Genomic DNA, 23,348 nt, shown 5'->3' with positions numbered 1-23,348 from the left:
TACTGTGGAGCGATTGATAGAAACATAGAACGTGACGGCAGATAAGAATCACTTGGCCCATCTAGTCTGTCCCCCTTTTTTTTTTTTACCATATTTTTATCTCGAACCTTCTTTGATCCTTATTTCTTTGTAAGGATTTCCTTATGTCTATCCCATGCATGTTTAAATTGCTCTACTGTCTTAGCCTCTACCACCTCTGATGGGAGGCTATTCCACTTCTCCACTACTCTTTCTGTGAAGTCATTTTTCCTCATCTTTCCCCTGAACCTCCCTCCCTCCAATATCAGTGCATGTCCTCGTGTCCTATTGCTTCTCTTCATTTGGAGAATGTTTCCCACCTGGACTTTGGTAAAACCCTTGATATATGTGAAAGTTTCTATCATGTCCCCCCTTTCCCTTCTCTGCTCCAAACTATACATATTGAGATTTCTTAGTCTTTCTGGGTAAGTTTTGTGATGTAGGCCATGCACCATTTTAGTTGCCCTTCTTTGTACAGTCTCTAATGTATTAATATCCTTTTGAAAATATGGGGGTATATGCAATTAGCGGCAAATCGCGGCAATTTTTCGCCCGTTTTTTAATTCGACACAATTCGACCGTCGAATTCCGGCAAGTGGGTGCCGAAATTTACCATATTCAATAAAAAACGGATTCGACAGTCCCGCTGTCGAAAAACGGCCGATTTGACGGATTTTGATCCGATTTTTAAAAAACGGGAAAAACCGGTAAAAAACCCGAAAAAAAATTGCGTGGGGTCCCCCCTCCAAAGCATAACCAGCCTCGGGCTCTTCGAGCCGGTCCTGGTTCTAAAAATCCGGGGGGGGGGGAATGACAGGGGATCCCCCATATTTTTAAAACCAGCACCGGGCTCTGCGCCTGGTGCTGGTGCAAAAAATACGGGGGACAAAAAGAGTAGGGGTCCCCCGTATTTTTTACACCAGCATCGGGCTCCACTAGCTGGACAGATAATGCCACAGCCAGGGGTCACTTTTATACAGCGCCCTGCGGCCGTGGCATTAAATATCCAACTAGTCACCCCTGGCCGGGGTACCCTGGGGGAGTGGGAACCCCTTCAATCAAGGGGTCCCCCCCAGCCACCCAAGAGCCAGGGGTGAAGCCCGAGGCTGTCCCCCCCATCCAAGGGCTGCGGATGGGGGGCTGATATCCTTGAGAAATTTGAAAGAATAATGTTTTTTCCAGTAGTACTACAAGTCCCAGCAAGCCTCCCCCGCAAGCTGGTACTTGGAGAACCACAAGTACCAGCATGAGGGAGAAAAACAGGCCCGCTGGTACCTGTAGTTCTACTGGAAAAAAAATACCCAAATAAAAACAGGAGACACACACCGTGAAAGTAAAATTTTATTTCATACATGCCGACACATACATACTTACCTATGTTGACCCGCCGACTGCCACGCCCCCCTCGTAACTGAAGAATCCGGGGTACCTGTGAAAAAAATTATACTCACCTCAATCCAGTGTCCGGATCTTTTAAAATAATCCTCGTACTTGGCAAAAAAAAAAAACGAACACCAGAACCAAACGGACTGAAAGGGGTCCCATGTTTACACATGGGACCCCTTTCCCCGAATGCAGAGACCCCCCCGTGACTGCTGTCACAGAAAGGTCTCTTCAGCCAATCAGCGAGCGCAACGTCCTGGCACTCTGCTGATTGGCTATGCGCGTCTGAGCTGTCAGACAGCGCATCGCAAAGCCTCTCCATTATATTCAATGGTGGGAACTTTGCGTCAACGGTGAGGTCACCCGCGGTCAGCCGCTGACCGCGGGTAACCCCACCGCTACCCGCAAAGTTCCCACCATTGAAACTAATGGAGGGAGCTGTGTGATGCGCTGTCTGACAGCAGACGTGCATACAGCCAATCAGGTGAGTGCCACGAAGTAGCGCTTCCTGATTGGCTGAAGGGACCTTCTGTGACAGCAGTCACGTGGGGTCCCGGCATTCGTGGAAAGGGGTCCCATGTGTAAACATGGGACACCTTTCAGTCCGTTTGGTCCGGGTGTTCGTTTTGTTGTTTTGCCAAGTACGAGGATTATAATCTGGACACTGGATTGAGGTGAGTATAATTTCATTCACAGGTACACGTGGATTCTACTTGGACGAGTGGACAAAGGTCGGCGTGTGAACATAGGTAAGTATGTGTGTGTCGACATGTGTGTAATAAAGTTTTACTATCACGGTGTGCGTGTCCTGTTTTTATTTGGGTATTTTTTTCCAGTAGAACTACAGGTACCAGCGGGCCAGTTTTTCTCCCACATGCTGGTACTTGTGGTTCTCCAAGTACCAGCTTGCGGGGGAGGCTTACTGGGACTTGTAGTACTACTGGAAAAAACAATATTCTTTCAAATTTCTCAAGGCTATCAGCCCCCCATCCGCAGCCCTTGGATGGGGGGGGGGAACAGCCTCGGGCTTCACCCCTGGCCCTTGAGTGCTGGGGGGGACCCCTTGATTGAAGGGGTCCCCACTCCCCCAGGGTACCCCGGCCAGGGGTGACTAGTTGGGTATTTAATGCCACGGCCGCAGGGCGCTGTATAAAAGTGACCCCCGGCTGTGGCATTATCTGTCCAGCTAGTGGAGCCCGATGCTGGTGTAAAAAATACGGGGGTCCCCTACGCTTTTTGTCCCCCGTATTTTTTGCACCAGCACCAGGCGCAGAGCCCGGTGCTGGTTTTAAAAATACGGGGGATCCCCTGTCATTTCCCCCCCCGGATTTTTAGAACCAGGACCGGCTCGAAGAGCCCAAGGCTGGTTATGCTTTGGAGGGGGGACCCCACGCCATTTTTTTTCGGGATTTTACCATTCCCTTTAAAAAAAAAAATAATAATAATATTTTTAAAAATACAGGCTGAGTATCCCATATCCAAATATCCGAAATACGGAATATTCCGAAATACGGACTTTTTTTGAGCGAGAGTGAGATAGTGAAACTTTTGTTTTCTGATGGCTCAGTGTACACAAACTTTGTTTAATACACACAGTTATTAAAAATATTGTATTAAATGACCTTCAGGCTGTGTGTATAAGGTGTATATGAAACATAAATGAATTGTGTGAATGTAGACACACTTTGTTTAATGCACAAAGTTATAAAAAATATTGGCTAAAATTACCTTCAGGCTGTGTGTATAAGGTGCATATAAAACATAAATGAATTCTGTGCTTAGATTTAGGTCCCATTGCCATGATATCTCATTATGGTATGCAATTATTCCAAAATACGGAAAAATCCGATATCCAAAATACCTCTGGTCCCAAGCATTTTGGATAAGGGATACTCAACCTGTATATAAATAATACTTGTGCCTCCAAAATAGACAAACCAATTACCTAATCCCTTCTAATATAAATAGATATGCTATTACCAATAAAAAAAACACCAAAAAAAACATGTTTTAAATTTTTTTTATTAGATTCCCCCACCAAAGTGTGGCGGATTGAAAATGACGAATTTACTGTCTAAAAGCACTGTTGTCGAATTTCCAAACTTCAATTGAATATACTTTTGGCGAAATTGCTGCATTTGTACCATTGCAGAAATGTTGAATTTGACAAATGTCGAATTTCAAAAAGTCGAATTTTGAAAGTCCGTTTTTTTGACGGAAAGTACTGAATTGCATTGTCGATTTTTTTTGGGGGGGCGAAAAAGTCCCGTTTTTCGACAATTTCGGGAATTCGACCGCAATTGCATATACCCCATGGCCTCCAGAATTGAACACAGTATTCTAGATGAGGCTGTACCAATGACCTATACAGTGGCATTATTACTTCTTTCTTCCTGCTGCTGATTCCTCTCCCAATGCAGCCAAGCATCTGACTAGCCTTCCTCATTGCTTTGTTACATTACTTACCTACCTTTAAGTCACCTGAAATAGCGACTCCTAGATCCCTTTCCTCCTCAGTAGTTCCCACTATAGTGCCATTAATACTATATTTAGCCTGAGGATTTTTGAGACCCAAGTGCATGATTTTGCATTTTTTGGCATTAAACTGTAATTGCCACACTCTTGACCATTCCTCTAGTCTACCTAGATCCTCAATCATTTGTTTTACCCCACCTGGTGTGTCTACCCTGTTGCATACCTTTGTATCATCTGCAAAAAGGCATACTTTCCTTTTAATGCCATTTGCAATGTCACCAATAAAGATATTAAAAAGCACTGGTCCAAGTACAGATCCCTGGGGTACTCCACTGGTAACATTTCCCTCCTGTGAATGCACTCCATTTACCACAACTCTCTGTTTTCTATCCTGCAACCAAGATCTTATCCATTTAATAATCCTAGTATCCAATCCCAAACTTTCAAGTTTATTTAGCAGTCTGCGATGTGGAACAGTGTCAAAAGCCTTACTAAAGTCTAGATAAGCTATATCCACAGCTCCACCTTTATCCATCACTTTAGTCACACAGTCAAAAAAGTCAATAAGATTTGTATGACATGATCTCCCCCCAGTGAATCCATGCTGTTCGGGATCCTGTAAATTGCTGGATTTGAGATAATCTACAACTCTTTCTTTTAAGAGTGTTTCCATCAATTTCCCTACTACTGATGTAAGACTCACCGGTCTGTAGTTGCTTGCCTCTTTCTTGCTTCCACTTTTGTGCAGTGGGACTACGTTCGCTCTTTTCCAGTCCTCTGGAATTACTCCTGTAGCTAATGACTTGTTGAATAATTATGTAAATGGACTACCAGAACCTCTTTAAGTTCTTTTAGTATCCGTGGATGTATCCCATCTGGCCCCATAGATTTGTTCACTTTCAGCTTTGAGAGTTCTGTTAGAACCTCCTCCTCTGTAAATGTATAGTACTTGTTTAATTTTCCTGAATATTCCTGCAACTTAACTGTGGCCCCTTCCCCTCTCTTTCAGTAGTGAATACTGAGCAAAAATAATTATTAGGATGATCTGCTATTACATTGTCTCCTTCAACAAGACTCCCAGTGTCCGTCTTTAGTTTTATTATTCCGCCTTTTGTTTTTCTCCTTTCGCTTATATACCTAAAAAAAAGTTTTGCCTCCTTTACCCACTGACTGGGCCATTTTCTCCTCAGCTTGTGCCTTTGCACATCTGATTACCTTCTTAGTCTCCTTCTGTCTAACAAGATATATCTCTTTGTCTTCATTATTTTGTGTCTGCTTATATTTCCTAAAAGCCATCTTTTTTGCTTTCACAATATTTGCTACTTCTTTCACAAACCACACTGGCTTCCTTTTCCTTGTGTTTTTCCTAACACTTTTGATACAAAGGTCTGTTGCCTTTAATATTGCACATTTTAATGTTTCCCACCTCTCCTGCACTGCTTCCATGTTCCTCCACTCTGTCAAAGAATCGCTTACACATTTTCCCATCCCTACAAAATCAGCCTTCCTAAAATCCAACACCTTTGTTTTTGTATGGGATGAGTCAGTCTCTGTCTTTATGCTGAACCATACTGCTTGATGATCACTGGATCCCAGGTTTTCACCCACTTTTACATCCGATATTCTGTCTCCATTTGTAAGTATAAGGTCTAATATTGTGTCTTTCCGAGTGGGCTCCCTCACCAATTGGTGGCGATGGTGGGGTCTAAGGACGCACCAAGTGGTATTTAAGCATCTATGGCCCAAATGTATTAAGCCTTAAAAAGTGATGAAGTGGAGACAGATAAAAAAGTAAAAGTACCAGCTAATCAGCTCCTAACTGTCATTTTTCAAACACAGCCTGTAACATGGCAGTTAGGAAGCTGGTTGGTTGGTACTTTATCTCTCTTTATCCGTCTCCGCTATATCCTTTCATTTGGGCCTATGTACGCTGAGAGCTCACAGCACCGCACAGCAGAGTAAACAGACCGGTGACATCTCCTCTGTATTCAGAATATATATGAGTCTAAATACAAATCTACAATCACAGTGCGGAACACCATCCTGCAGAATGACTCCGATACTGTGTTTCTGGAACCTCGTACCCCTGCCGTATGCTTTGTCACATTGCAAAAGCTGCATGTCCGCTGTCTCCGCAGTACCGGAATATCTGGCCGCTATACTAATTGCAGGCCCCTCGCACCTTTGTATCACAATCTTCTCTAATTAAACACGTTGGCTGATGTTATTTCTAGCTACAATCCCCCAGGATACGACGCTGACCCCCTAACTGTAACTGGGACCCCGCTATGTCTCTAATCATGTTTAATCCTCGGTTTCCTGTGAGAATTCCCCCTCAGAGCTGCTATTCCTCATAATGATACATCTGGTTTTCTCTGTTCTTTATACCAAGCGACACGTCTTCCTCTCAGGAGGTTGGGGGCAACTCTCAGCCCATTAAGGATTCTGCATAGAGTAGATGGGCTCGGTAATACAGTAGATGGTAATTATTATACTGCTAGATAATTATCATTACTCACTGTTGAATGCACTTGGGGCCTAATTTAGACCTGGTGAAAACCCGCCCTGTGCCAGTCTGGGTACGCCGTGCGAAAATCTCTGCGAACGCCGGTCAGCTGCAAACCCTTTCACAACTCACTCACCATCAAATGATTTTTCCATTCTGTGCAGTGTGTGCGTAGCCCAGGACTTACTCCTACAGTGTGATACACACAGGCTGATCGGGGCCGGAGCTGACGTCACACACCCTCCCTGAGAACACTTGGGAACGCCTGCGTTTTCCCTGACACTCCCAGTTAACGTAAATAAATAAAATAACCGCGCTGTGACTGGGATTTGAGTGCTTTAGCAGCTTTGTATAAAAAATGATTAGTAAATCATTGTAAAACAAAGCGCTTGAAAATAAGAACAATATGTGTGAGTGGTAACCTGTTATAAGAAAAAATGAGTAGTGCAATACCTGAAAGGAAAAAAAGGGTTAGATTAATGTTTACAGCCCTTTTAGAATGTGCTGCGTATTCCAATTATATTCCTGAGGTTCCAAATGTGCCGTTTAAATGAAGCTGGATATAGGTGAAGTCGGTACCTAACTTTCCCTATACTACCAACCTTGATGAGTTGGTGCAGTCCGTCTGTTTCTGTGCTCCTACGGCTGGTTCCCCCGCTCCGTCTTCCTGCTCTCTCCGGCCGCCCGACTTGTGCGCTGTGCAGCGCTTAATGACTGATCGCTGTCCCGGTCTGTGTGGCGGCTTGTGAAGAGAAAGTCCAGCAGCGTGCTGGTGAAGAGACAAAGCAGTTTTTTGTTTTGAAGTGGAGTCCGTGAATGTTAGCGCTTCCTCCGATGCGTTTCAGGCTGCAAGCCCTTAATCATGGATAGCGCAGGTTTAGCCGTCTTGATTTTTTATAGGAAAACATTCCCTTTTTTGTGTGAAAAAACTTTATTAGTAAAAGACATTCCCAGGTCTAATTGCCAGGAAATACCAAGTAAAAAGGCGGCATTCACATGGCAAAAACTTTGTTTAAAACCTATAGGTATTGCACTCTATATGTGTATGTGAAAGCAAGTAAACATATCAAAATGTTCTGTGATTAAATTATTAAAATTATATGTGTGTGTTTGTTTTTATTATTTATTTCAAGAAAACATTTAATTCGATGTCCACATTTAAACCAAAAGGTTGAAGGGTTTGTAAGGCAAAGATCCATTCTCTTTCTTTTTTCTTCAGTAAATCTGAGAAATTTCCTCCTCTCCAATGCTGTTGTATTTTTTGAATTCCTATGAATTTTAGACCATTCGGATTCTTGCCATGATGGTCCAAGAAATGTTTCGACACACTGTGTGTTGTTAGTCCTTTTTTTATATTATATATGTGCTCCATTACTCGTATTCTTAATTTTCTTTTTGTCTGACCAATATATTGTTTGTGACAGGGACACTCCAGTAAGTAGATTACCCCCTCTGTGTTACAGGTGACAGTGTCTTTGATATTATAGACCCTCTTTGAAATTTGTGACATGAAATCATTAATTGGTGTCATGTCACAAATTTCAAAGAGGGTCTATAATATCAAAGACACTGTCACCTGTAACACAGAGGGGGTAATCTACTTACTGGAGTGTCCCTGTCACAAACAATATATTGGTCAGACAAAAAGAAAATTAAGAATACGAGTAATGGAGCACATATATAATATAAAAAAAGGACTAACAACACACAGTGTGTCGAAACATTTCTTGGACCATCATGGCAAGAATCCGAATGGTCTAAAATTCATAGGAATTCAAAAAATACAACAGCATTGGAGAGGAGGAAATTTCTCAGATTTACTGAAGAAAAAAGAAACAGAATGGATCTTTGCCTTACAAACCCTTCAACCTTTTGGTTTAAATGTGGACATCGAATTAAATGTTTTCTTGAAATAAATAATAAAAACAAACACACACATATAATTTTAATAATTTAATCACAGAACATTTTGATATGTTTACTTGCTTTCACATACACATATAGAGTGCAATACCTATAGGTTTTAAACAAAGTTTTTGCCATGTGAATGCCGCCTTTTTACTTGGTATTTCCTGGCAATTAGACCTGGGAATGTCTTTTACTAATAAAGTTTTTTCACACAAAAAAGGGAATGTTTTCCTATAAAAAATCAAGACGGCTAAACCTGCGCTATCCATGATTAAGGGCTTGCAGCCTGAAACGCGTCGGAGGAAGCGCTAACATTCACGGACTCCACTTCAAAACAAAAAACTGCTTTGTCTCTTCACCAGCACGCTGCTGGACTTTCTCTTCACAAGCCGCCACACAGACCGGGACAGCGATCAGTCATTAAGCGCTGCACAGCGCACAAGTCGGGGGGCCGGAGAGAGCAGGAAGACGGAGCGGGGGAACCAGCCGTAGGAGCACAGAAACAGACGGACTGCACCAACTCATCAAGGTTGGTAGTATAGGGAAAGTTAGGTACCGACTTCACCTATATCCAGCTTCATTTAAACGGCACATTTGGAACCTCAGGAATATAATTGGAATACGCAGCACATTCTAAAAGGGCTGTAAACATTAATCTAACCCTTTTTTTCCTTTCAGGTATTGCACTACTCATTTTTTCTTATAACAGGTTACCACTCACACATATTGTTCTTATTTTCAAGCGCTTTGTTTTACAATAATTTACTCCCAGTTAACGGCCAGTTACCACCCACAAACACCGGCTTCCTGTCAATCAACTTGCATACGCCTAGCGATCAAAAAAGTTGCTGAATTTTTTTGCAGTTTGGCCTCACACATGCGCACTACTATCCACAGGCATGCGCAGTCGAACGATAATCGTCCGCTTTGCGAATTCGCACAACAGCGATCAGCTCTGAATTACCCCTCTTGGTAAGCGTGATTCCTAGTTAAGGGACAATGGGGCAGATGTATTAACCTGGAGAAGGCATAAGGAAGTGATAAACCAGTGATATGTGCAAGGTGACAAAGGCACCAGCCAATCAGCTCCAATATGTAAATTAACAGTTAGGATCTGATTGGCTGGTGCGTTTATCACCTTGCACATATCACTGGTTTATCACTTCCTTATGCCTTCTCCAGGTTAATACATCTGCCCCATTTTCTGATATGAAAGGTAAAGCATTTTATCTCTAAAACGGTCTAAAAAAGTAATTTGCAATATAATCTAACGAGTCTTAACAATAATAAAAAACATATTGAACAAATATACAATAAAATTTACTTTTTAACACCCTTAATGTGTAATAAAAAAACCAGAAACTATTATGATGAAACTAAAAAGTATCATTGATTCAGTTTCTCCAAAATTAATACATTTATCAAAATGTGCACATTTTCCTGTGAAGCGAACCACGGGGGGAGTCTAGTTTATGCCTATCTGTGACCGTGGCCCCTAATTAGTACAGGGTCACAGTATGTGACAGTCTTAGGGCCCTACACACTGAGCGATTTCAGCAAATTTGACGACCAACGAAATTATTGTTGCCTGAATGTTCATCAACGATTTTTGCATACACACTGGACGATATCGATGGCCGATTTGGCCGATATGACAGTACTTTACATCTATATTGTCCAAATTGGCTTGCTTGTATAAACGATGATCGACCATCGATGAATGATTGCCGGAACGCACATTGTTCATTGTTGATGCATCCACACTAAATGATATTTATTTCGTTATTTACAGTTTCTTATATAGTGCAGCATATTCCGTTGCGCTTTACAATTAGAACAACAGTAATAGAACAAAACTGGGTAAAAACAGACAAACATAGAGGTAGGAGGGCCCTGCTCACAAGCTTACAATCTATAGGGAAATAGGCATAGATACACAAGGATAGATGCTACCTATTGCATAATGGTCCACCAGATTGCTAGGTTCTTAATGGGTTGTATGATATGATCACCCAGCAATGTTAGCCAAGTGTCAGGAGGGTGTGAGAGTAAAGAAAGACAAGATATGTGATGTTATGTGGACTGTACAGAGAGAATGTAATTAGATAGGGAAGCATTGATGGTTATGTGGGTGGGTCTGGAATGTGATAGGCTTGTCTGAAGAGATTAGTTTTCAGGGAACGTTTAAAGGTTTGGAGACTAGAGGCAAGTCTTATTGTGCGTGGGAGGGCATTCCACAGAGTGGGTGAAGCACGGATAAAATCATGTAATTTTGAAATGATATGAACGATTTATCATTCATTTTTGAATGATATTGTTCGTATCTATCATCGATGTCGCCAAGTGTGTAGGGCCCTTAAGTGGGAATCCCTAGCCCCTAACTCCAGTCAGATATATCCTTTAATATAATTGTTAATGTAATTGTGAGATGGTGGCCGTCCTATAATTGATCTCTTACGATGATGTCACATGGGCTTTTTAAACTTATAGCATACTTTCTGATTGCGCCAAACCTACATAATATGCTGGATTAGGAGTAATATACGTTACATCTGCCCCCCTGTAGTGCAGCATGGCTGTGCCCAGGTCACTAGCTCTTTTCAGCGTTACTCCCAGCTCAATGCCTCCTGCCTGGGATCTCTGCCTCCGTCACCCGATCTCAGCGCCGCGCCAGCCACGGGGATAGATAGCTGTGCACGTGGCAGGGTGAAATGCTCGCCAAAGTGACACGGGTGTTACTCCTCTGAGAGGATGTCTGTACATAGAGTATGACGCAACACTGTTACTGGAGACCAGCTTACACTGTAGCAAATACAACAATGTAACTTCATGAACAGAACAGAGACACAACAAGAACCAGGAGCGTATACTTCCACAGGACAGACTAAAACAAACAAATGACAAAAGTCATTCCGAGTTGATCGCAGCTGTGCTAAATTTAGCACAGCTACAATCATCTTCCCTGACATGCGGGGGGACGTCCAGCACAGGGCTAGTCCGCCCCGCATGTCAGTCTGCGGCTGGCCGGGAACTGATCGTCACTGCCACTGGCCACAGCGGCTGCATTGGGGGGGCCTGCCCCCCCAATGGTCCGGCCACGCCTGCGTTGGCCGGTCCACGCCCCCCTAAATGGCGGCTTGGCGCCGCCGTCCAGCCCCCACCCGCCCTGTGACCGCCTCTGCCTGTCAATCAGGTAGGGACTTTTATGCATTAGACACAACCAATTAGATAAAAGATTTAGGGGGACATTTACTAAGCAGTGATAAGAGCGGAGAAGTCAGCCAGTGGAGAAGTTGCCCATGGCAACCAATCAGCACTGAAGTAACATCTATAATTTGCATACTATAAAATGATACAGAGCTGCTGATTGGTTGATGGGACAATTTCTCCACTTGTTTAACTTCTCCTCTCTTATCACTGCTTAGTAAATGTCCCCCTTATTCACAATACAAACAATGAACAGTACATGCATAAAAGGTGAATCACATCTTGTGCAATCAATTTTGCACACTGAAACCACATAAAATATTTGTCAATATTAAAACAGTTGTACTGATTGCGTTTGATTGCGGAGGATAAAATCCCAGTTCAGTCTTTCTCCAGAAGTAAAAGGTTCTGTTGATAATAACCCTACGCGTTTCGCCCAAAGGACTTCCTCAGTGGTCAAATATCAGAAAGCAGAAAGTAAGCTATGTGGATCTCATTACGAAGGTTAATCAAATGATGACAACAATAAGAGGGTCCAATAAATGGAATATCAGTACATATACTTCATTATAATGCAGATTAATAGTATGGATCAAAACAGGTAGCTGAAAAATGGCTTATTATAAGCATCGTGTTTCCTCCATACATCATACCATTATTGAAAAAAGAAATAAACTTGGCTTGGTACCTGACTGTGGAGCTGCCAGGGCAGATAATCTTCGGGGTTGCAACGCCTGTCAAAAATTGACTTGTAGTCCACCTTCACCAGCTGCCATTCTGACCGATGCCCGAAGTGCCCGAAGACCCTGCGACAAAGGAAGTGACTCCCAATAAACAGCGGCAATTATACTTTATACAGCAGCAGTGACAGCTAACTGATGCTTAAATGTTGGAGGAACGGAGACGAGATGTTCTGGCGCTCGATAATGCCTTATGCACTTCATGTAAATAGGCCACAAGACGCCGCATTCTACCGGCTGAGTGACAGAATAATGTGTCACTAGAACAGGAGAGACGCTGTCATTACAGCAACAATAGAGTACTTACACAAGATAACACACAATACAATGTGCTTCCTATACTAGTCTGCCGTCATGTCTCCTTAGTATTATTTATATTACGGGAAAGCTATTTATTTATCCACCTCAGATTTCACTGGGTCCCTGTGAGATGGGCTGGATTACAACGTACAACTGCCCTAGGTTGATAGAACCGTTGTTAGACCGGTACGGGGTTAGTGATGACGCTTCCCCTCTTGTATGTGAACTGGGGTTTCTATGTGGTGTAATGTGACCTGGGGCACTACATGTATATACACATTATATTTTTTTAGTAACATCGCCAGCATATTATATTGACAATTCTATTGGTAGGGACCGACAAGTTAGTTGCCCTCGGCTCCCACAAACCGTCATCCAGCCCTGGGGCAGGGCAGTCGAGAGCCGGGATGGGCCCAGGTACTTTTCAAGGGGCGTGGCCTAATCACAGGAGGTGTGGTCATGTACCCTTAGAAAAAAAATACTGAAAAAAAAAATAGTATTTTAAGCACCTCCATGGCCACACTGCAGCAGAGTACACAGCGGCGTGTGCTGGGCTGAGGAGAAGAGCTGCAGCTACTGCTGCTAGGTAAGAGGGAGGGGGCCTGGGCCCCCACTGGACCCTCACTGGGCCCCTCCATCAGACCTGGGCCTGGGTAATTTGTACCCTTCCCCCCCCCTCTCTCGGCACCACTGCCCTGGGGTAAAGGAGTAAGAGGCAGTGGCGTAACTACTGCCCCTGCAGCCCTCGCGGTGGCTTGGAGGCGCAGGGCTGTGGGGGGCGCTGCCACTGATTTAGCGCAGATTGACATGCGGACGAGCCGTCCGCATGTCAATCTGCTGTCTCCCTCCTTCCCTAGCCGCTGCTGTGAAGGAGGGACACGGAGGGCACAGCGCGCGCCTCTCCTGTGTCCCTCCTGCGTCTCCTGTGGGTCTATTGAATGAAGTGCCCGTTCGTGCGCTCTGATTGGCTCATGAACCGGCACTTCATTTAACAGACACGCCGGAGACGCAGGAGGGACACAGGAGAGGCGCGCGCTGTGCCCTCCGTGTCCCTCCTTCACAAAACCGCGGGGGAGCGGGGGGAGCTGTACCTGGCACTGGGGGAGAGGGAGCATATTTGGCACTTGGGGGGGCATATGTGGCACTGAGGGGAATATGTGTACCTGGCACTTGGGGGGGGGGGTGGCATATTTGGCATTGGGGGCATGTGTGTACCGGGCAATGTTGGGGAATATCTGGCACTGAGGGCATATGTGGCACTGGGAACACAGCCCTAGCAACAAGCATTACCCCCTAGCAAGGAGCATGACACCCAGTGCATGAAACCCCTGGCAACGAGCATGACACGCAGTGCATGAAACCCCTGGCAACGAGCATGACACCCAGTGCATGAAACCCCTGGCAACGAGCATGACACCCAGTGCATGAAACCCCTGGCAACGAGCATGACACCCTGAGCATGAAAACCCCTGGCACCGCGCATGGAACCAAGAGCATGAAACCCCTGGCAACGAGCATGACACCCAGTGCATGAAACTCCTGGCAACGAGCATGACACCCAGTGCATGAAACCCCTGGCAACAAGAATGACACCCTGAGCATGAAAACCCCTGGCACAGTGCATGGAACCAAGAGCATGAAACCCCTGGCAATGAGCAGGTAATTTAAAAGTAATTAGAAGCCTTACTGTAGGACTTAATGTGTAATGGGCATTGCGGTGTGTGGCATAATGTATCACGGGCATTGTGGTATGTGGTATAATGTCTCAGGGGCATTTCAGTGTGGCATATAATGTATAATGGGCATTGCGGTGTGGGGCATAGGGTATAACGGGCATTGCGGTATGTGTCACAGGCATTACGGTGTGTGGTATACTATATCACGGGCATTGTGGTATGTGGTATAATGTCTCGGGCATTGCAGTGTGGCATAATGTATAATGGGCATTGCAGTGTGGCATAGGGTATAACGGGCATAAATAAATAAATTTGATTTCCATTGATAAATTTTGTGTGATTTTGTTGTCAGCACTTTCAACTATGTAAAGAACAAAGTATTTAATAAGAATATTTCATTCATTCAGATCTAGGATGTGTTAGTTTAGTGTTCCCTTTATTTTTTTGAGCAGTGTATATACTGTATATACTGACCTGGTCACAGTACCTTGGGCAGTGTAGGTGAGTACTGGTGGCTTATGTCATTAAAAAGAAAAGTACTGTTTATAATACTGATGTAAAGATAGAACTTACTGCCATAATCAACACAATAGTTTTTAATAGTAATGCGTTTTCTAAGCTGCGCTGATGCCTGTCATTATAATACGGGTTACATCACTACCGAATGACCATTATCTGATGGCCGGAACTTTACCAGTAAATGTCTCGTTAAGCCTTACGTCATAATTAGCGTCTCTTCCCCCGGCTCTCCTAGAACTCCGTCCACTACGAGTGGGTTGGATGTGAAGGTGTACTTGCTCCACGACCGCCCTTCATCAAAACTTAGCCTGCAAAAAAGAAATACAAAAAAATTATTTAATATATTTTTTTTTTATAGATTTGGGCTCTTAATTCACATTTTTAAAGTAAGTGTCTTCAATCGGTAGCAAAACTAAATAACACAGATGGGAAAGTTATGTCGCTCTTAAAATGTGCAATTTAGATTTTTAATTGCCACAATTAATTCTAATTCATTTTTAAAGCTGGCGACTTTAATAGGCCCACAAATATATATTAGCAAACCTTATAGTCATTTTTATTGCTTTCTACGTTATTGCATATTATAATTAGGAATGATATTATGTTATATTACAGGTGACATTAAATAAATGTATAAACACTTGTACCCAATATGTATAATAAATGATACTAATGATCACTTCAGTGTATTAGATATACATAGTAACATAGTAACATAGTAACTAAGGTTGAAAAAAGACAATTGTCCATCGAGTTCAACCTATTTGTGGTTTCCTATGCAGTCTTATTATAGGACTAGTTATTTTTATGTTAGGACTAGTTATAGTAACTATAATGCGTGCCTACGCACCATAACCCTGAATATCTTTATCCAATAGGAATTTATCTAACCCATTCTTAAAGGTGATGACTGAGTCCCCCATTACTACTCTCTCAGGCAGGGAATTCCAAACACGTATTGTCCTTACTGTGAAAAAACCTTTTCACCTCAATGTACGGAAACTCCTCTCCTCTAACCTAAGCGAGTGACCACGTGTTCTCTGTGCTGATCTTATAGAAAACAGGTCCCTCCCAAGCTCTGTGTATTGACCCCTTATATATTTGTAGATGTTGATCATGTCCCCTCTTAGTCTCCTCTTTTCCAATGTAAACATGCCTAGCCTTGCAAGCCTTTCCTATAGAAAACCTATAGCAGCCTTTAGTATAGAAAACAGTGGAGCAGATCTGTTGCAGTCCCAATCGGTGACCTGAACCATTCAGAGTATCTGCACGTACATTCACAACGATACCGTTTTACATGGATTCCATGGCTCATATCTTTCGCCCTGCACATTCCGTAATCCGTTGTTTTAAAGCAGGAAACAATTAAAAGTCAAACATTTCTGCAAAGTGTACATTATAAGGAACAAGGCCCCCGCTACTGTGAATTATTACAGTTATTACAGTTGAATGACGGTGTTCCGTGTCTTGCAGCATTCTGCCGTTATAGGATCACAGTGCTCCACAGTGGCTTCCTATATCCTTAGAAATGACAGCAGTATTCCATATAGATTTGCACCTGCTAATGACATTTTCCATTAAACTAATTTCCTTCCCAGCAGTGTATTGGGTCTAATCGTTCCAGATGTTGCACCAAACAAATTATTCCCAGGTACTGGGCCTTGGAGACCACGATTAATCATATAATTATGTGCGATTTATAATAAACGATGTCCCGCTAGCAGATACATTATATAAAATTGATGTTAGAAGACACGACCATCTGCCGCAAAATTCTCTTTAACTGGTGGATAAAATAAATCTGTCTTCAGGCCACCTCCCAGTAACGACCGTGGCTAGTCGCCGCAAGCTCTATTGCAAGCGGCATACGCAACGGCGGTGTCTGTGTACAGCTAGGGGAACACAATCGCCGTAGGGGTCTTCTAAACTCATAGTGAGATAAAGCAGATGGAGATAAACGGTGTCTATTTACTAAGCCTTGGAGGGAGATAAAGTGGACGGACATAAAGTACCAGCCAATCAGCTCTTAACTGCCATGTTGCAGGCTGTGTTTGAAAAATGACAGTTAGGAGCTGATTAGCTGGTACTTTATCTCTTTCCATCAAATTTCTCCTTTAGGGGGGCATTTACTAAGCAGTGATAAGAGCGGAGAAGTGAGCCGGTGGAGAAGTTGCCCCAGCAACCAATCAGCAGCTCTGTATCATTTTATACTAAGCAAATGATAGATGTTACTTCAGTGCTGATTGGTTGCCATGGGCAACTTCTCCACTGGCTCACTTCTCCGCTCTTATCACTGCTTAGTAAATGTCCCCGTAAGGTTTGATACACCACCCCTTAGATATTTGTCCTTCCGTACAAGGTGCTGCATAAAACGCCAGCACCCCCCCTCTTACCGCAATACGGTACCTGTTCCCTCTGCAAAGTGAGGACACTCTAAGTGCCATGATTGATGAGGCGCGGAAAGCGTTTATTGGAAAAGCTGACTGTTGACCCCCGAAAAAAGAGAGACTGCGTTTTACAGATCTCGCCCACACAGTTAGAATAGTTTCCAGGTGTCAAATATTAAAAAAATAAAAAAATAAAATAAAAAAGCCTCAGCAAGCAGGATTCAGCTGCGCTGCGTCTCAGCACCTCAGAGGAGAAGCGCGCTTATTATGTGAACATAATGGATGAGGTATTTGATTAGATTACACAGCGTACAACGGCACCCTGGGGGCTTCTCTTGTCTTCCTCCAAGAACCGTATTTCTTTTATTTTATGCCAGGTAGAAGAAGAAAAAAACTAATAAGGGTTCTTTTGGAACATAAGTTACCTGGCAGCACAAAGCTGAACATCGCTGCCGCAGCACAACCCTTCCGCACAAAGCCTCTCTCTCTCTGTGATATGATTGACAGCTCTCTTGTGCGTACTTAACCTAAAGGGTAATATGCCATTACCCCTCATACTAACTAATTACCAGCCTAAAGTGTCCCTGCCGCCTACATGCGCTGAGAGAGCAGCCGCATTGGGGATGTGCAAATATATATATATATATATATATATATAGCTCATCAATGCATGGGGAATCAGCGAGGCATGAGGCATGAGGTGATGTCATTGATAGGTCTCCATTCTGTGTAAAGCAGACAGTGTCACGCTTGCATAACACATGCTGGAAGTTCCGGAGAGCTACACAGAATGGCTTCCATGCCATATACAGGAGCTTAAATAATACTGTGTTCAACATCAGGAACCCGGATATTGGGGGTCATTCCGAGTTGATTGCTTGCTGCCATTTTTTGCAGCGCAGCAAACAGGTTACTACTGCGCATGCGTATGCACCGCAATGCGCAGGCGCGTCGTACGGGTACAAAGCGAATCGTTGCTGGGCGATGGATTTAACGAAGAATCTATTCGCACAGCCAATCGCAAGGAGATTGACAGGAAGAAGGCATTTGTGGGTGTCAATTGACTGTTTTCTGGGAGTGTTTGGAAAAACGCAGGCGTGTCCAGGCGTTGGCAGGGTGGGTGTCTGACGTCAATTCCGGGACCAAAAAGACGGAAGTGTAAGTCCAGAGCTACTCAAACTGCAAAAAACTTTTTCGTCCCGCTCAGCTGCACACGCGATCGCACACTTGCAAAGCAAAAACGCACTCCCTCGTGGGCGGCGACTATGCGTTTGCACGGCTGCTAAAAGTAGCTAGCGATCGATCAACTCGGAATGACCCCCTTAGTGTTTATGAAGAAATGAGCCCGTGAGATACAGTAACTTATTCTCTCTACGGATACATCTGAAGACAGGACAGTACAGCTAACACTTTATGGTAGATTCCTATGATAGATCCTCCTATAGTAACAGGGTCACAGCGGAGAGAACACAGGGCGAGCAGGCAGAGACGCCCACATCTGTGACAGCGGAGGCACCAGCCATACTTCCACAGGCCACCAGTACATGGGAGGCTGGGTGGTAGGAGGTGGGGGCCAACAAAGGGGTTCTCTGGGGGGCAGGTATGGGGTGTGCGGATAGTAAGGGTAACTGTGCACAAAGCAGCGGGCTGTCTGTGTGTGTAAAGAGGAGGATAGACTAAGGCAGGTCAGGAGGTCTCTCTGTGTAATGGCCAAATCTCTAATGTAAAGCATGGCTACCACTTGGGGGTATATCTGTGTAATACATGCTGGCACAGAGGGGTATATCTGTGTAATACATGATGGCACAGTGGGGTATATCTGTGTAATACAGGCTGTCATAGGGGGGTATATCTGTGTAATACATGCTGGCACAGAAGGGTATATCTATGTAATACATGATGGCACAGTGGGGTATATCTGTGTAATACAGGCTGCCACAGGGGAGTATATCTGTGTAATACAGGCTGTGACAGGGGGGTATATCTGTGTAATACAGGCTGCCACAGGGGAGTATATTTGTGTAATACCGGCTGTGACAGGGGGGTATATCTGTGTAATACAGGCTGTCACAGGGGGGTATATCTGTGTAATACAGGCTGTCACAGGGGGGTATATCTGTGTAATACAGGCTGTTACAGGAGGGTATATCTGTGTAATACAGGCTGCCACAGGGGGGTATATACGTGTAATACAGGCTGTCACAGGTGGGTATATCTGTGTAATACAGGCTGTCATAAGGGGGTTATATCTGTGTAATACAGGCTGTCACAGGGGGATATATCTGTGTAATACAGGCTGTCACGGGGGGGGGGGGGGTGTATCCCTGTCTAATACAGGCTGTCACAGGGGGGTTGTTTCTGTGTAATACAGGCTGTCACAGGGGGGTATATCTGTGTAATACAGGCTACCACTTGGGGGGTATATCTGTGTAATACATGCTGGCACAGAGGGGTATATCTATGTAATACATGATGGCACAGTGGGGTATATCTGTGTAATACAGGCTGCCACAGGGGAGTATATATGTGTAATACAGGCTGTGACTGGGGGGTATATCTGTGTAATACAGGCTGCCACAGGGGAGTATATTTGTGTAATACAGGCTGTCACAGGGGGTATATCTGTGTAATACAGGCTGTCACAGGGGGGTATATCTGTGTAATACAGGCTGTGACAGGAGGGTATATCTGTGTAATACAGGCTGCCACAGGGGGGTATATCTGTGTAATACAGGCTGTCACAGGGGGGTATATCTGTGTAATACAGGCTGTCATAAGGGGGTTATATCTGTGTAATACAGGCTGTCACAGGGGGGATATGTCTGTATAATACAGGCTGTCACAGGGGGATATATCTGTGTAATACAGGCTGTCACGGGGGGCATATCTGTGTAATACAGGCTGCCATGGGTGGGGGGGTGTATCCCTGTCTAATACAGGCTGTCACAGGGGGGTTGTTTCAGTGTAATACAGGCTGTCACAGGGGGGTATATCTGTGTAATACAGGCCGTCACATGGGGGTATATCTGTGTAATACAGGCTGTCACAGGGGGGTTATATCTGTCTAATAAAGGCTGATACAGGGGGGTTATCTGTGTAATACAGGCTACCACATGGGGTATATCTGTGTAATACAGGCTGTCAATACAGGCTGTCACATGGGGTATATCTGTGTAATACAGGCTGTCACATGGGGGTTACATCTGTCTAATACAGGCTGTCACAAGGGGGTATATCTGTGTAATACAGGCTGCCACTTGGGGTATATCTGTGTAATACATGCTGGCACAGTGGGGTATATCTGTGTAATACAGGCTGTCACGGGGGTATATCTGTGTAATACAGGCTGTCACAGGGGGGTATATCTGTGTAATACAGGCTGTCACAGGGGGGATATCTGTGTAATACAGGCTGTCGCATGGGGTATATCTGTGTAATACATGCTGGCACAGTGGGGTATATCTGTGTAATACAGGCTGTCACGGGGGGTATATCTGTGTAATACAGGCTGTCACAGGGGGATATATTTGTGTAATACAGGCTGTCACAGGGGGTATATCTGTGTAATACAGGCTGTCACAGGGGGTATATCTGTGTAATACAGGCTGTCACAGGGGGATATATTTGTGTTATACAGGCTGTCAGAGGGGGGTATATCTGTGTGGCTGCTAGGTGGTTGTATATCTGTGTAGGGCCACATGGGAGTGTGTAAGGCCACATGGGAGAGAGCCCTGTGTAGGGCTATATGGGGGGTAATATCTGTGTAAGGCCACATGGGGGTATACCTGTGTAGGACTATATGGGGATATACCTGTGTAAGGCCATACGGAGGAGGGTGTATACCTGTGTGGCGCTATATGGGGGGTATATCTGTGTGGCTGCTAGGTGGTTGTATACCTGTGTAAGGCCACATGGAGGTATACCTGTGTAGGGTTATATGGGGGGTATACCTGTGTAAGGCCACATGGAGGTATACCTGTGTAGGGCCACATGGGGGGTATACCTGTGTAGGGTTATATGGGGGGGTATACCTGTGTAAGGCCACATGGAGGTATACCTGTGTAGGGCCACATGGGGGGTATACCTGTGTAAGGCCACATGGAGGTATACCTGTGTAGGGCCACATGGGGGTATACCTGTGTAAGGCCACATGGGGGGTATACCTGTGTAGGGTTATATGGGGGGTATACCTGTGTAAGGCCACATGGAGGTGTACCTGTGTGAGGCTATACGGGGGGTATATCTGTGTGGCTGCTAGGTGGTTGTATACCTGTGTAAGGCCACATGGGGGGGTATACCTGTGTAGGGTTATATGGGGGGTATACCTGTGTAAGGCCACATGGAGGTATACCTGTGTAGGGCCACATGTGGGGTATACCTGTGTAGGGTTATATGGGGGGTATACCTGTGTAAGGCCACATGGAGGTATACCTGTGTGAGGCTATACGGGGGGTATATCTGTGTGGCTGCTAGGTGGTTGTATATTTGTGTCTCCTGTAGAGCATACTGCTGCAGTTACCAAGGGGTTATGGGCCAGAGATGAGCACAGTGACCGGGCTTACAGAGTTGAGCTTTCCCCCAGTTAGTGACACCTTGGAAGAAGGGAAATAAAATACTGAGCAATAATATAATATAATAATATAAAGTCATCTCCTGATATCCGCATTACAGAAACACACATGGAAACAAACGTAACCCCTTATGCCCCTGATCTCAACGTTGTTTTCACCATTCACAAAAAGAGAGCAGGCGTATAATGTATTCAGTCATTACCACAGATGCCGGATGGAGAACGACGTGTGCTTCATGGCGACCAGGACCCCACCTTGATCAAGGTATAAGACGCTGTGCTCTTCTTCAAAGATCTGCCAAATACAAATTGCTTTAAGAAATTATTTAAGACAGAAAAAACAGGGAGTGAGGAACATTCACAGGCAGCCCCCGCATCCCACCCCGTGTTCTCTGCTCAGTTCAGAGTTATTGTGCTCATCCCTCTGCCCGAGGCCTCCAGCAAATCTCTCGTTTACCACCAGAAACAAGCGGCGCACACTTCTCTACAGACAGCGCCGCAGTCTCTGAGGCCTTGTTTTAGTAATTAACATGTAATATGCAATATCTGCACCGTGCTACAGGAGCACAGGGGTGGGAGAGGCACCGACGTACAGTATTGTCACCAATGGGGAACAGAGTACTGTGACCTGAATACATTTCATCAGAAACACAGAGGCATTTAAAGGGATTTTTATTTAAAGGTAATTCCACCCATACATTGGAATAACACCCGGGGTCTAATCTTGGGTTTTATACCCCCAGTTTTATTATGGGGTAACAGTATGGGTTTTTTCACCCAGTTCTGACTGTGTGTAAATAACTTAGAAGTGGGTGGGGCTAGAACCCACCAGTAACCAATCAGAACATTACAGTGTTTACAAACTGAGTCCACCCTTTGGCAATGCGTCTCTCTATGAAGTGTCCTCAGACCTGGAGGGTGGGTGATACTGTAAGATAGTATCCTCATGGATGTCAGTTTAATCTTAGACCTGGTTATGGTTTTCAGGGTTCCCCTGGTTTAGGGCCACTCGTTACCCAATAATTCTGCACCACGGTGAAGCCCCCGGTGGGCCATACTGCCTTGGGGACCCACCTTCTCTTCTAGGGATCAGGTTCCGTCCCAGACCATGCACTCTCTAATGGTTAACCAAACCTCTGTGGCGGTGGGCCACACCCCTTCTGGAGACTGGCCACACCCCTAAACATAGGCCCCTACCACTGCATTCCCCCGTTGGGCCCTTCATGCCCCAGTCCAACACTGCCACCTTCGGACTGTTCTCCAGTATGTGCATAATACAGGAGTAATATCCAAAATAACCAAGAGCAATGATACTGTATCTGCAGAGTGAGGGAGCAAGCACAGGGGGCATGCAGAAATTCACAGGTGTATCAGTGTGGGTGGAAGATGCTGCAGTAGATGCTGTAACTTCCCTCGTTGCTATATAAGAGGTATATAAATAAATAAAAACCTTAGTGTTATCGCACAGAACATGACGATCACCACCATGCATTTTTATTCTATAAGAAAAGTTTAATAATGAATTCTCTGGCAGACGATGCTCACCATCTGCTAATTTTCTATGTCAGTAACTCAGCCCCAGCCGTCTTACAATGCCATATACATATATAATCACCAGCACAGAATAATGAAACCTAGATTGTATCGCAGCATATAAAG

The 23,348-nt window shown here is 44.5% G+C and overlaps 1 protein-coding gene across 1 annotated transcript in view; it reads right to left on the bottom strand.

Moving 5' to 3' along the window:
* LOC135057441 (VPS10 domain-containing receptor SorCS1-like) overlaps window positions 1-23,348 on the bottom strand; it is a 675,310-nt gene that overhangs the window by 130,020 nt on the left and 521,942 nt on the right. The window contains exons 14-16 of the mRNA XM_063963334.1: window positions 21,893-21,984; window positions 14,933-15,040; window positions 12,186-12,303 (exon numbers count right to left, since the gene is read on the bottom strand). Coding sequence (XP_063819404.1) covers window positions 12,186-12,303; window positions 14,933-15,040; window positions 21,893-21,984 — 318 coding nt within the window. The remainder of the gene's footprint in view (window positions 1-12,185; window positions 12,304-14,932; window positions 15,041-21,892; window positions 21,985-23,348) is intronic.

This window comes from Pseudophryne corroboree, chromosome 3, assembly GCF_028390025.1.
Source record: "Pseudophryne corroboree isolate aPseCor3 chromosome 3, aPseCor3.hap2, whole genome shotgun sequence".
Lineage (NCBI taxonomy): Eukaryota > Metazoa > Chordata > Amphibia > Anura > Myobatrachidae > Pseudophryne > Pseudophryne corroboree.
The sequence above is the reverse complement of the archived record's forward strand: the minus strand, read 5'-3'. Positions and strand labels throughout refer to the sequence as shown.